The sequence below is a fragment of the Tetrao urogallus genome (genome assembly GCF_951394365.1).
Source record: "Tetrao urogallus genome assembly, chromosome: 3".
NCBI classification, from domain to species: Eukaryota; Metazoa; Chordata; class Aves; order Galliformes; family Phasianidae; genus Tetrao; species Tetrao urogallus.
The window spans coordinates 4,051,960-4,067,036 of record NC_136815.1 but is presented as its reverse complement, the minus strand read 5'-3'; the positions used below and the strand labels follow the sequence as shown (position 1 = coordinate 4,067,036).

General features: G+C 44.7%; 1 protein-coding gene across 1 annotated transcript; it reads left to right on the top strand.

Moving 5' to 3' along the window:
- Positions 1–1,207: 1,207 nt before the first annotated feature.
- On the top strand, positions 1,208–3,737 carry CHRAC1 (chromatin accessibility complex subunit 1; the record flags this gene model as incomplete). The annotated part of the gene is made up of 3 exons (XM_079533050.1): positions 1,208–1,342; positions 1,524–1,650; positions 3,592–3,737. 3 exons carry the CDS (start codon positions 1,208–1,210, stop codon positions 3,735–3,737), a joined length of 408 nt encoding a protein of 135 aa, XP_079389176.1.
- Positions 3,738–15,077: the final 11,340 nt, after the last annotated feature.

Genomic DNA, 15,077 nt, shown 5'->3' with positions numbered 1-15,077 from the left:
GGGGAATGGTTTTAAGCTCAAGGAGGGAAGATTTAGATGAGATGTCAGGGGGAAGTTCTTCACAGAGAGTGGTGAGGTGCTGGAACAGGCTGCCTGGAGAGTCTGTGGATGCTCCATCCCTGGAGGTGTTCAAGACCAAGTTGGATGGGGCCCTGGGCAGCCTGGTCTAGTACCAGATCTACAGGTTGGTGTCCCTCTGGCAGAGGGGCTGGAGAATTGATGATCCTTGAGGTCCCTTCCATCCCAAGCCATTCTATGATTCTGTGATCCCTCTGAAGGACCTTCCCACCCTCAGGCAGATTGACAATTCTTCCTAACTTGGTGTCATCTGCAGACTTACTGAGGATGCACTCAGTCCCCTCATCTAGGTCATCAGTAAGGTTATTAAACAGGGCTGGCCCCAGCCCAGACCCCTGGGGAACACCGCTTGTGACTGGTCGCCATTCGGATTTAACCCCATTCACCACCGCTGAGCCCAGCCAGGCAGCCACATTTTACCCAGCAATTTGTACCCATCCAACCCAATGGGCTGCGGTTCCTCCAGAGCACTGTGGGCGACGGTGCTGAGGCACAGGCACACCGACCCACAGCCATTCCCCATCCGCCTGGCCAACCCCACACTGCCTTCAGCCGAACACAGAGCGTAGGTGCTACGCATGTGGGGAACGCATTAATAAAGTCACCGCCGCCATCATTTGTTCATAGTTTACTTATGCTGTCCACACCAAACACGCCTCCAAGTGCCAGGATACCAGGCAGCTACTGGACTGCAGGAGCTGAAGAGGCGTTTAGCAACCTGTAATTACACTCATGACTCTGTAGCCGCCGGCCTCTACTTGGATTATATTTAGGAAGAGCCTATTTGCCATCAAAAACGAGTTCCCAGCGCCCGAGTGCCAGCGCCGGGACGAGACCGGCGCGGAGGGTCTGCCCTGCGTCGCATCGGGGCCCGGGGCGAGGAACCGCCACCCCGCAGCACAGAGCGGGCAGCGGACGAGCGCGGCGCACCACGGGGCTCGTAGTCCTCCCGCCGCTCGGCCGGCGCGCGGCCTCACGGGAGTTGTAGTCCCGCCGCTTCCTCCCGCCGGCGGCGCGCGGGGCCTTCTGGAGGCTGCGGACTACAGCTCCCAAGGGGCCGTGCTGCGGAGGCCGCCCATTTCTCGCTGGGATGAGGGGTGAAAGGCCGCGGCCGCTTCGGGGGGGCAAAATGGCGACCAGATTGAGCGGCGGAGAGAATCGGCTGGTGTCACTGCCGCTGTCGCGCATCCGCGTCATCATGAAGAGCTCGCCGGAGGTGTCCAGCATCAACCAGGACGCGCTTTTCCTCACCGCTAAGGCCACGGTAGCGTCTCCCGCCTTCCCTCCCGTCTGGGCCGGGCGGGCTCTCGGTTGCGCCTCTTCGCTCCGCGCTACCGCGTCCAGCGCCTTGCATGCGTGCTGTTAAATGTGGCACTCGTGCCTTTGATTGGGGGTTTAACTGCCACCTGTATATCAGGATCTGTATTATTTGCTTTACGTTTTAGGAGCTTTTCGTTCAGTATTTGGCGTCGTACTCCTACAAACACGGCAGAGGCAAGGAGAAGAACGCCCTCACGTACAGCGACCTGTCTCACACTGCAGAAGAGTGTGAAACCTTTCAGTTCCTTGCAGGTATCTGCAGAGCAGAGCAGCGGTAATCCTGTGTGTAAATTTGAAGACGGAGTTTTGATTTGATTGAATTGTTTTGTGAGGGCACTGTTCTCCTGCTGGTTATTATTCTGCTATTATGTGTAGACAAAAAAAAAAAAAAGCCCTAACCATATAGCTAAAGGCTTAATGGCAGGGTTGGGAATGGTCAGGCTGAACTGTTGCCCTGAAAAGTTCAGCATTGCTCCCCTTTATTCAGCATATGTCTAATGTCTTCTTAGTCAGCATGCTAAATCCAGGCTCAGGGTGGTGACACACTGGAACAGGTTGCCCAGTGCGGTTCTGAATGCTCCCTCCCTGGAAGCATTCAAGGCTGGATGGGACTTTGAGCAACCTGGTCTGCTGGGAGCTGTCCCTGCCTATAGCAGGGGAGCTGGAACTAGATGATCTGAAATGTCCCTTCCAACCCAGATCATTCTGTGATTCATTTAACATCCTGGTGTTGCCAAGCTTTTCTTCTTACCACCTAGGAAAACTCATGGCTACGTAAATAAAAAGGAACAAGCTCCTCAGGATTCACACATAAGTTTAAGTGACAGCACAGAAGGTCTTGTTCACCGAGTGGATGTCAATCTGCACCGCTTTAGCCACTCCTGCTTCTGCTGTCATCTGTGCTAAGGGCCTTATAAAAAGATGTGAAGTTGTTGGAGCAGGTACAGAGGAGGGCCACAAAGATGTCAAAGGGCTGAAGCACCTCTCTTATCAAGAAAGGCTGAGGGAGTTGGGCTTGTTTAGCTTGGAAAAGAGAAGGCTTCAGACATACCTCATTGCAGCCTTCCAGTACTTAAAGGGAGCTTACAAGCAGGAGGGAGACTGACCTTTTTACATGGTCTCATAGTGATAGAACAAGGGGGAATGATTTTAAACTAAAAAAGAGGAGATTTGGATTAGATATTAGGAGGAATTGTTGTTTTGTTTTTTTTTACTCAGAGGGCAGTGAGGTACTGGAACAGAGTGCCCAGAGAAACTGTGGGTGCCTCATCCCCAAAAGGGTTCAAGGCCAGGTTGGGTGGGGCCCTGGGCAGCCTGAGGTGCTGAGTGGCAACTGTACCCGTGGCAGAGGGTTGGAACGAGATAGGCTTTTAAGGTCTCTTCCAACCCAAGCCATTCTGTGATTGAAATCTAACTCATAAGCTACATTACTGAAAACATTTATGGACAGGGATTTCTCTGGTGTTGCAAAATTATACCAGGATAATTAGTGCTCAGCATATTGCCGTAAGCACATCTGACATGCCAACGATCCCAATTAAAAGCTTTCAGCCTGTGAAACAAGACCTGAAAAAGATGTGACAATTTACATGGCTCAAAAATCATGCATTTAAATCTCTAAGTCCTGTTTCCTGAAAAGGATGCATCATATGGTTTCTCTCCCTTTTAATGTACATATTTACATCTGAACGCACATGTGCATGCACGCTTTTCTCTTGTAGTTGGAACTTACTGGTAACGTTTCGCTCTGAAAAGGCGTGGACATAGGATACAGGGGGGAAATGAGTTATTTGTAGCCTGGCTTTTCTCAGGGCTCCTTGTTTTGCCTCGTCTCAGGGCCATCGTTACTGCCCTGAATGAGCATCTTTCCTGAATACAGAAATCAGTTTTCTACAGGACACAAGTAAGGCAGCTGTCCTATTGAATCTGTCAAAGGCTGTTGAGTCATTGAGCATTCCATTTAAAATCAAACAAATAATGTTACTTGTAATTAGAAAAAAGGAATTATCCATTTCCGCTTACGATACATTGTATGTCAGGCTAACTCAACAGGTCATTAACTGTGTTAGTTGGTTTTATTTTGTTTAGTGGTATTCAGTCCCTTCCAACCTGTGCAATTCTGTATGAATGCAACATTATGAAAGAGGCAGTGTAAGCACTTATACTGACTAAAAGAGCCATTCTCCCTTCCAGATATCTTGCCAAAGAAAATCCTAGCTAGCAAATATCTAAAAATGCTTGAAAAAGAGAAGCGAGATGGAGAACTGGGGAAATGTGATGAAGAGGACGATGAAGAAGATGATGATGATGAAGCTGTGGATGAAGCTGTTGGATCTTAAGGCTAGTGAAGAGCTACTTCATAGTTGATCCATTTTCTGTTGTATAAAGGATGTTATTTTTGTGACTGAGAATCCAGATGCTGGATATATTTATACACTGAGCCATCTGCTTTTGCTCTAAGAAGTTGAAAAATTGAACTGTGTATTTCCTGAAGAATGGAATTCTTCCCTCAGAAACATGGTGGCAAGAGAAGCACTAATGTAAATGTGACAGCAGAACTTGCTCAGATGACCGAAAATGACTTCTTCAGACAATCATTATCCAAACGTACAATTCCTTACGGGCAGCTCTCAGTCCAAAAGCTCTTTTGCTCTTTAAAAGGGAGCTCTTCCCCAGTTTGTTTCTCAGGTGAGGGGAGGGTTTTTACCCAGGATCTGCTACTCCTAGTCCTCGTCTGCTTGAGGAGCCAGTAAGTGATCCAACCCTTCCGCAGCTTTCTGGAACAGTGGCAGGACATTAGTAGTGGACCAAGCCCAATTTTGATAAGTGTTCTGTTTTGGTTTTGATTTAGCTTTAAAAAGAAAAAATAATAAAGCTCTTGCTGTAATGGAGCCTAAACTGGCACATCTGCCATTTACAGAAACTGAGTAGAGGACGAGAGCCATTCCAACAGGGAACGTGTTTCAGCAGCTGTGGTGATGCGATTGATGATAACGTAAATGTGTGCAGGAGCTTTTCTCTGCAGTCAGTTCTTCACGCCTGCGGTTTGTCCGCGGCGCTCTAACAAAGCATGAGTTGATTGAAGTCTGTTAAATGTGGATTGTTGAGAGTGAGCAACCCTTTCCCACTTGAGTGACAGAGCTGCGTGGCTGAATTTTCTTTGTTTTTTACTTTACAAACAACTGTCCTGTGTACAACTTTATATGCAACTTTTTACAATAAATATTTTTAGGAAAAAGTGACAGAGGTGCAGAACCTTCCTGCAGTTTTTTTCCAGCTTCAGTTTACCATAGAACAAAACTGTATTACGTCAGGAAGGGTGCATTGAGTGCTATGTGATGTTTTACCTGTTGAGAGATCCCCAAGTGAGTATGCAGAACTGTGCTGTTGTTGAAAGGGTTGAGGTTTTTTGTTTCTGTAATCATTAAAAGTGTATGGAGAGCTGTGGGAAACTGACAGTTGAGCACTGTGTGTTTGGGGTGGGAGATGTTGTTCTGCAGTAAGATATGTAAATTATGAACAGTGTTTTTCTTAGCACTTGGTGTAGCTAACACTTGTCAGCTTTGGGGGAACAGAAGCAGCTTTTTTCTCCCTAGAAGAAAGTTGCATGGTAAACCTATAGCATAAACAGGGTATGAGGCAGCAAGGTGAAACAGAGGTGGGCTCAAAAACTGCTGTTCACCATGATGGTTGTGTTGAAAAGTCACAGAAGAACAGCCTAATTGTGGAGCTTAACCTCTTGGTTAAGTCACTGCTGCACTACCTGATCCACAGTTAGGTGGGTCATGACCTATGAATCAGAAACCCAAACCAGCCCCCAGCAAAGATGTCACTGTACTGAGCACACACATCTTGAGGGAAAGACAGCAGGACCGATGAGCTTTAGGGCAAATGTGCTTATATTTACTAGTGTGGTTTTAGAGCGGCATTTTCCACCACTGGTTCTTTGGAGCTGACCCAGTTATCCATCATGCCTCTCACATGAGCCAGTCATGGTGCTGTGCAGGGGTTCTAAAGGAAGATATCAGTCACTTGCCCAAAGCTGCCATCTTGAGCCTGGTGAGGAGGCTTAGCATGGTCAGCCACCATCTGCAGGTTGTACACCAACACTGCGATTGAGCGCCCAGTGGCACAGCAGGAGTGATGGTACTTTGGGACTGAAGGAAAACAAAGTTCTCTGGGGACGTGTTAGATGGTGGCCAGTTGCACGAGGGTCACTTTTGTGAGACCTGAAGTGGGAAATTCTGCCGCAGAATTAAGAGGCTGCTCCAGTGCTTGCTCAGTACCAGTGTATTTTGCTGCTGAAGGCTATTAGCCACATACCTGGGCTATGGTCGCAGATGGGCAGAGGTGTCCCTGGCCACAGGTGGTCTGCACTTGGTCGTCCTGAAAGCTATCCTCATTTATAGCTGATAGGAATGTGGCCTTGCTGCCTCAGACCTGTAGCCTAAGCCTGAGGTGGTCCAAGCTGCTTGGGAATAGCTGGCAATGAACCATGGTCTTGTAGCATACCCAGTGTTTGTTCCACTGCGGAGCATGCAGCAAAACTGAAGCACTTCTGCTACCGTGACTTGGGTTGATGCAGTCTCTTTTAGCCTCCACAGAAGGAACACATCCTCCATGACACTGCTACAAGGCTGTGACCAAGGCCTCCAGAGCCATATCTATCCCTATCTGGTATGAGAAAGGTCATTATAAAATGGCTGAAGCTCAAACAAGATGAGCCATCCTAAGCGGGCTTTCATTAGGAGATGCTTTGCTTTTCTTCTTGTTTTTCCAAGAAGTGATTTTGAAAGTTTGCAGTTGTTGAATGTTTCTGCCCTGCAGGGAAGGCAGCTGCAAGGCAGGAAGCTGACAGTACTTCTCAGGGTATCTTGGCCTCTTTGAAGTGTTCAGAGATTTTGGACAGCAGAACACATGCCGGGGGATGGAAGCTTTCCAGAATGAGCGCTATTATGTCCGTATTTTTGGTTTCCTTCCTGCAACACAAGCATGGAAGATTCTCCCCAGCACGCCCAGGCTGCTCAAAGGCAATGAAGCTCCCATCTTTCTCAGCTTGCAAAAATGCTATAAGGACTGTGGTTACCAAGTATAAATCACTGTATTTCGTCCCTCTTAGAAGTTTCCTGTGGGCTGATGAACAAGCTCTGGGCAATTAGCAAGGCCACAAGAACTTGAACACCCTTCTGTATTAATTCCACCAGAGACCTCTATGGGGACTTCATAGCTGCCACAGTTTGCCACAACCAACTGCAGCCTCACATCTGCTCAAGCCTGTTGCCATTCCCTATGAGCCTTGCTTGACACAGAGCAAGCTTGCATCCGCTTCAAAGTAGCGTTTCAAATCTAAGGGGAACACAGAGTTCTGCCTGAAATGGGAGGGACAGCTGTGAGTATTTCCTACTATTGAATAAAACGAGTCTGGTCCGCAGGGCTGGGCTGTGTTGGAACTCAAGAGACCTCTGCTATCCTCCTGACTTGATACTTCACTGTAACACAGAGAGCTTACTTCATTTAAGACCTGGGTGCTGTAGATATGAAGTCAGAACAGAATGAAAAGCAGGACCTTCAGGCAAGTGCTATCCAAAGCAACAACCTTCCATATGTTATTCCAGGACAACTTAGGAGGCATTACGCTAACAGCAGTCCATAATGAACTATTCTGGAAAGCAACAGAAGCAGAGGAGTGCCCACAGAAACATCTGAAACACATCCAAAGGGTTCAATGCAGAAGAGATCACTGGGACCAGGCACTGTGGCTCTTCTAGAACACATACTGTCTCATCTCACAAAATATGGGTTACAATTTGAAAAGGCTCAGTGCGGTGTACTATGAGGATCTCTGCTCAGCTTTGAGTCTGTCACTGGGACTTGGAACTGCTTCTGAGCTACAGATGGAAGCCATTGATGGCTTTGGATTAAGTTCAATAAAAAGACATCAAACTATGTTGTAAAGATGAGAAATTTTATTTTATTGACATACTATGAGGCAAAACAAAATTGACACCATACAAAATAACTTTATAAAATATCATTCACATCATTATTTTGTCAGGAATTACAGCATTCTGAGCTTGTTACGAGTCTTAATGTTTTGAGGTGAGAAACACTATGCTAAATCTTTAGTATTAGTTGTATATATACAGTAAGAAACCAAAACAGAAACTGTTAGGTTTTTCATGAGTTTATTGCAAAAGTAGTGCAAACTATTTTACCTTGCAAGCTGTAAAACAAACTTGGAAGAGGACCCACCTAAGCTTAAGAACGTGACAATAAATGTTCAACTTCACAGCCTCTGAAGCTTCCTTCAACAGCTCTCAACAAAAATTCCCCACCTCTGCATGTTTTTAGGTTTTCACTGACTCGGAAACAAAGCAGCAGCAGATGCACCCACACCAACAAGAGGCCGCAGGCAGCGGGGCACACCGCAGGCAGCGGGGCACACCGCAGGGAGCGGCTCTCCACAAAGCCAGAGGTTGGGAAGCACGGCCGAGCCACCTCAGAACGTGGACCAACAGGGCAAGCTCAGGCTGTTGGGCTTCCCTTGTTAATCAGCTGCCTCCTCTCCGCACTCAAAAGAGTCAAGAAAGCGGTACAACAGATTCACCATTCAGAACATCTATTGCCTGTTGTAGGAATATAGCATCCTTTTCCTGAAGCCTACGTAAAGCAACGTCCTCGTGGTCCCCCCTCCCCGTTGCATACGCAATGCAGGGCAACCCCCGTCCATGCAACCAAGGCAGGACACGACATCCTACGAGCGGAACAGAAAACACTACTGGGGTCCCCCAAAGCAAACAGGTAGCTGGTCGTCTACTACAAAAACAAAAGCAAACAAATGCTACATGAAAAATGTTAAAGGAACAAAATGCAGCATATCCAGGCTCTTTTTTTTTTTCTTGAGGTACCTATATAAATATTACCTTCTGCCCAAAGTACTATCTGTTCTGTTAAAAAACTAAAGTCCTTATCATGAGCCAATTGTAGGGCATACATTATATTGAGAAAGTGCAACCATGCTGATAATTTATATGCAGCATATTAAAGGATGATTAGGCTTTAGAAAATACAGCTTAAGTATAGACCTGATGGAGCAGTTTTATAAAAACATTTAACAGAGGCATTTTCCTTTGCTCGAGTCTCTCTGCAGCAGAAAGCCTTAGGAAACACTTGGAAGTCCTGCCACCACGGAATGTCAGCACTTTTACAATCCCATACATCATTTTTCTTTACTAATTAAACTAAAGAGTACACAAGAGATTCGTCCCCCCACCCCCATATTAGGTATTGGTAAAAAGTTGATTGATTTTTCTTCCCCAACTTCAAAAAAAAAATAGTATATATCACAACTTAAATTTTCCAAAAAGGAATTATTATTATTTTTTTTTTTTAATGTAAAAAAGGTTCACGTAGTAGAAAAACCTATACAGAGTTGTAAACTGTTCCATAGAAAACTGTGGAAAAGTCGATGACATTTTATTCCCTTACCCACACATCCTTCCATTTTATATACAGACGCACGCAGCTGTGCCTCGTATGTATATATATGCATTTGAATGGATACACAGAGGTACATCTCTAGGGTTGGGATTATATATATCAAGAAGTTCTTTATTGGCTTTTTCTCTTTGCCTAGTTCTGCTGTGATACTGTACATGTGGATCTGACACTGAAAAATAACATTTGCTAAAGCTACTTTGCTGCTTTTTTAAACTCTGTGGTTAAAATTCATTGGCTGTTCTTAATCAAGGACACGACCTTTGATTGTTATGCACTGGGAAAAAAAAAAAAACAAACACAAAGGCACGAAGGACACAACTCAAATACAACACTGTCGTCTGCGAAGAAGAAACCCAAAGGGTTTGGGTTGCGGAGGACAGCCTGTGCCGAGGGCGGCTGTCAAACGCGGTTTGGTCGCTTTTTGCCAATCTCATCTGAGACAATTTGAGTAAATAGCACCCAACTGTTTACATGAGGTAGATCCAAACGGACAAAGAAAGCTGGGTCCCCGCTGCTTGGTTTGCCCCCAGTTCAAATGGTTTAAGGATCAGACATCGGGTGCAGGAAGGGTGAACGACGGCGCTATCTGAAGCAAGCACACACCTTGAGAAGAGTTTTTCCAACACCAAATAAGTGTTAAGTCATCCTCCTCCTCCAGGCAGAGATCTCCTAACAGGGGGAGGGAGCACAACACATCCAACACAAATAAAGCTAGGAACTTAGAGTTGGGGCAGGCTGCCAGAGCAACGCATCAGCTTCTGCGGGGCACAGTGACAGCCACTGCCTACAGAGGTCGGTCACAGTATAGAGATCTACAGCTTCCCCTTTCCATCTCAGACAACTTTTTTTTTTTTAAACTAGTTCAGCCTTACAGGAACACTCTACTCTCATTAAACAGTATTTTTTTGCATACTCTGAGAAAATGTGACAAATTTATCTTTGTTTTAAGGCTTAAGGTGGCATCGCCACACAGCATCATGCAAACGTTACGCTACGTCATCAAGACAAACACGACGCATTGCGACCCTCCACACCTACACAGAGCCTCAGCAGTTCTGAGTAACACAGAGCAACACCTCATCTCTGCAGTAAGCCCTACAACGCCGCTGATGCATTTAAAAGTCAGGAGAGGGTATTTCTACACCTGGATTTTGTATGACAAGTGCCAGTCTTACCCAGCCAGCACTACAGCGTTGACACACTGCAAGCACACACAACAGTCAGCACGCACTCAGTACCACTTGAGATGAGGCCCTTAGCATCTCCGTTTTTGCTTTCAAAATGATAAACTGGTTACAAAAACATTTGTGTTTCAAGGGAGCACGTACAATACAAAATTTCTGAATTAATTCTTGGTTCTTTTTCCATTCTTTTTATTTTAAAAATTTAAAAATATTAACAGAAAGATATGAACATCTTAACAGATGTTCAATCTGCAACATACCGAGTTAAAGGAAAAAGGATTTAATACATTCTGTTCTCTGTCTCATCTCCCCCCATGATCAGTTAACCAATTTGCTGCACAGAAACGTGGGACTGAGTCTGCATTTACAAACAGCCCTCAAGTCTGAGATTTTGTGGTTGCACACCCTCACAAAGCACTACGGAAGCCAGTGAAGTTGTGCTCATATTCTCCTGTATTTTTATACACAAAGAGCCACACTCAGCTTTCAGTGACACGTGGATACGCACACACACACACCCCTGTGTACACACATCGTTTTCCAAGCTGAACCAAGAAATCACACCAAACTGCAACCTTCCAGAGCAGCCCACAACTTTGCCAGATGTACTTTCAGAATCTGTGATTTAGTTTTCCATGGATACGTAATTCTGAACCTTACTCCTCATGTTTTGCTTCTGCTTCCCCCATATGATGTGCTGCTTTCCCAGACAGTCTACCAGTAATTACTCCTCAAGTCCATCTTCTTCCATGAGCAAATTCACACATTATCTCACCCTTCCCTCCATATAATCAAGAAAACACAAACTATTTCTGCTGTTAAACACTAGATAATAAAAAATGGGCACATACAACAATCTTCATTTAATTTAGAGGCATTCTGGGGATTAAACACTGAGAGGTAATTTAAGATCAATTAAAGATTCAAGTCAGGCAGGCAATTGGAGACATGGTATTCAAGATAAAATAACAGCATTGTCACTTGTAAATGAGATGAGAAATTAAAGGTTCAGCCTTACATGTCTAATGAGAAAATGAGGAACAAAAGAACCAGGGTCAGCATTACCCCTTTTTCATAGCACATTAACAGTGGGTTCTGACCACCTCCAGATGATGCAGAATTAATATTAGTGAAATGTGGACACACGCTTCTCTGCCTGTTGTGTCCACATCTGATGGGCTCGATCCCATCCGCTGCCAGGTGCCCGTGCCCATATAGCATGGAACACATCTGCTTTGATTTGTGTGCATGACAAGCACAACCACACAGCTTTACATACCCTGATAAGAACGAAGCTTCCTGTCTGTATGTGTGGGAACAGGAAAAGCTGACAAAGAAAGAATAGAATCCACATCACAAGCATTTTTCTGATGAGAAATCTAACCAAGGAACCAGAGAGGGGATTAGAAACTCCCAAGCTTGGTTGCTGACCTTCCCACTGCTCATGTTTGCCAAGCACACTCAAAACCGAAATGGGCAGAAATGTCTCAACTCATTTTTCAGGATCCTATATGTTTAAATTTATGCTTTAGAGCCAATTCATAAATTTACTCTGAGGTTAAGTCATATCTGTAACTGCTGCTGAGATAGCAGCTATTCCAGCTGGTATTTCAGTTGAGAACAGCACATCCAAAAGGCTGGGGGAGGCAATCTGTGCACACAAAGCCACTATTTACAAACAAACACACCCTTTAACACAGCCTTCTGATGCCAACTGGAGGCTCTTCAGAACGCTGGGTAGGCTGGTTGGCTGGAGAGCTGCCACAGGTAGTTTAAGATGCATCCGTTGAGGCAGTACAGGGACAAATTGTAAACAGTTCTTCTTCTGAAGGTGTTTAAAAAGAAGGAAAAGAGCAGCAGCCATTCGCATTTCTAGCGCTGCCAAGTGCAAAACTCCAAGAGCAGCTCCCACCAACCTCTCACCTACAAATTCAGCACATGTCCCTGTCTTCACTCCAACCAAATCCTAAATCCTCTGCAATACCAAAGGCTAAAAGCAGAGCCTAGCTTCCAGGGGCCTACCCACCAACACTGCCCTTCTGGGGTCGGGGTTGTGCATAGTGTTTCACTTTGCCTTATTTCCACAGAGGATGGGGTAGCTGCATGGCACAGATGGCATTTCTCAATATTAGACATCCAGTGCTGGGCTCCTCCTGATGCTCTTTCAGTTTGCAGGCCTTCCTATGAAGCACACAATGTTCCTCTCCTTGTTGTGTAAGGTTTTTCTCACAGAGAAGTTCAGTGCCCTGAAACCTCTTCGAAGCCACAGCAATGCCAACAGTGTCTGTGGATTCCTAACAGCAAGACACAGCAAAGTATTTTCTGAAAGGAGCAATTTCCCCTAGAGCAAAACACTTCATGCTTTTGCAGGGAGCCTTGTTAAGTTATAACAGCAAATGGGAAAGAGTGTTTCGGACATCATCCCTTTAGTTATTAGATGAACTTATTTATTCAGTCACTCACCACTGCTCAATAAGAATTCTTCCACAAACCAGAACATCAGCAATCATCCCTGCCAGAAATAAGCATCATTCACATCGATGGCTAAAGATGAAGACAATGAAGACAGCAAGCAATCCTGGGCTAACTTCTTTCTGAAATGCTCACTTCCAGAGCACAAAGCCCGTAAGCTAGAAGAGTGCTATGAAAGCACACCAGCACAGTGAGCACAACCAGGGAGCATTTCTGTCAGCAGAGTGGCTAATTACAAAACGAGGAAGCTTGTTTGGATGCATCGCAAACAGTGATGCATTAACACAGTTTTCTACAGTTTCTATTCAGGTTATGTGAAGCACCTTTAGTTGGCGTGCGCTTACTTCAGGACTGAGTTACAGCCGAGGCTCTGCACTAAACTGACACACCAAGCAGTCACAATACAAACAATACTCCAAATCTTTTTCTCTCCACTTCAAAGTTTATCAAATGCGGTCTGAGCAGGGAATAATTCTCAACGTTACAGTCTCACATCGACTTATCCAAAAAGTGTTAAAAAAATACTCATATATATATATATATATATATTTTTTTTTTACCTCAGATTCAAAATATATTTTCAAGCACCTTCATGTCATTTGCAATGAAAACATGATAGTATTTTTCAGCCAACGGCTAAACTATGAAAACGCTTCTCATCTGGAAACAACAGTATATCAACTCAGCAAGAGAATGGGCAGAAGGTAAAGGGACTGCATGGAAGCAGGCGTGCTGGATGAGATCTGCCTTGCTAGTTCTGAGACTTCAACAACCACTTTGGCATGGACACCTCAGGAAGACATCCAAGATCACAGTATGGCACCAGCAGCTCTCCAGCAAGGAACAAAGCAGAATACATAACAAGAATACAGTTGATCTGGGAGCATTTTGGCTGCTGTAGTAGTAGGTTCACTTGACAAATTAATTTATCTGCAGAGGAACACAGGAGGTAGCCTTGAACTGCATCTGCTTGCTAACTAAGAGTCCTATAAAAACACCTTTTGTAGTGATTTGGCCAAGCCATTACATTCATATTAACACTTCAAGCAAAAAACAACACAAGAAAAGCAACTGAAGCATAAAACTGATTGCGCACCACACCACGCGCACACTGCAAACCCCATCTCCATCAGACTGAGGGCATCTTTGGAGGGATGCACCTTTCCAGTCACTGGGGACAAAACTTGCTGTTCTGCATCCCAGCATAGTAACTTCCATCCCAATGCCCCATGATTCTACTAATTCTGCCACAGAGGTTGGTTCTTCTCAACACAAGGCAGGAATCAAATGCTGAAAGAAGCCAGGAAACACGTGAGAAAGCAACTGTGCCCTTGGATTCATACCAGAATGCAAACCAAGTACAACAACACTGAAAAACCAAAGCTCTTATCTCAATACTGTAGAATATGACAGTATTCCTACAATGGAAGTACAAGGACTGAGATCCACAGCGTTTCAATATCTGCCATACAGAGCACTATTTACAGTATTTTTAAACAGCTACAGCAGATGCCAAAAACGTCTTACAGTAAAAAGGGAGATTAAAAACAATCAGTGCAATTGCCTCCTACTTAAAGTTTTCCTTAGAAAAGACTGCAAGAGTGCAACAAGAAGCCCATTGCCAAATGTAATATAAAGGTAAAAAAATGTATTGTTCTGTATTAGAAATTGAGAAAGCACACGGGTCAGGACAACACACACACACACACACACACACACACACACACACACACCAAGAGGTTACTGAAAGAGAAAAGTATTAAAACAAATAGGAAAAGTTAGTTTATTTCACTGGTATCAAGTGTGACTAACAGAACTTTTTTACATTCCTTTTTTCTATGTAAAATATATCTGTGCCACCATAAATTCTTATGGGGTGACACCAAGATGGCCCTACTCACACCTGCTCTTCCAGCACAAGAAGTCTCCAGCACACTGGTATGAAAAAGACTGGGGCTTTTAGGAGAGATGCACGTGACCATTTATTGCTGCAGTAAGGAAATAGTGTTGGCAGCTGTGTGCAAAGCACTCCGTGTCCCAATCTGCTTTCAATACAAAGTCTCTTTGCACAAGCACACGTGACTTCTGATAAAGCTTCAAAAGCATCTTAACAAGGAACTTCCATCTTTTCATAAGGCTACCTGGGCACTGAAAAACCTCCAAAGTTATTTCAAATCCTTGTGACAGACCTAAACGTGAGGAAATTGACCAAAACTTCTGCAACATGGAAGATCAATGACTGCAACTCAGCAATCCAAATTTTATAGTTGGAGCACTCTAACTTGAACCAAGTCAGAAGAAGGAGTTCTAATATACAGAAGTGACCTTACATCAGTGCATACAGATGAGAAGTGTTAACACTGCATACAGCTATCTGAAATGCCAAAATGACGTAAGGCAGAGACAAATTCACCTGCTTCCAACGTTTCACATTAAGATATTTCCTCCTAAGCACTGACTCAACTCTATTTCCCAGGTGGTACAAGATGCAGAGTAGATATTCCATATTGAGCCACTGGAGCA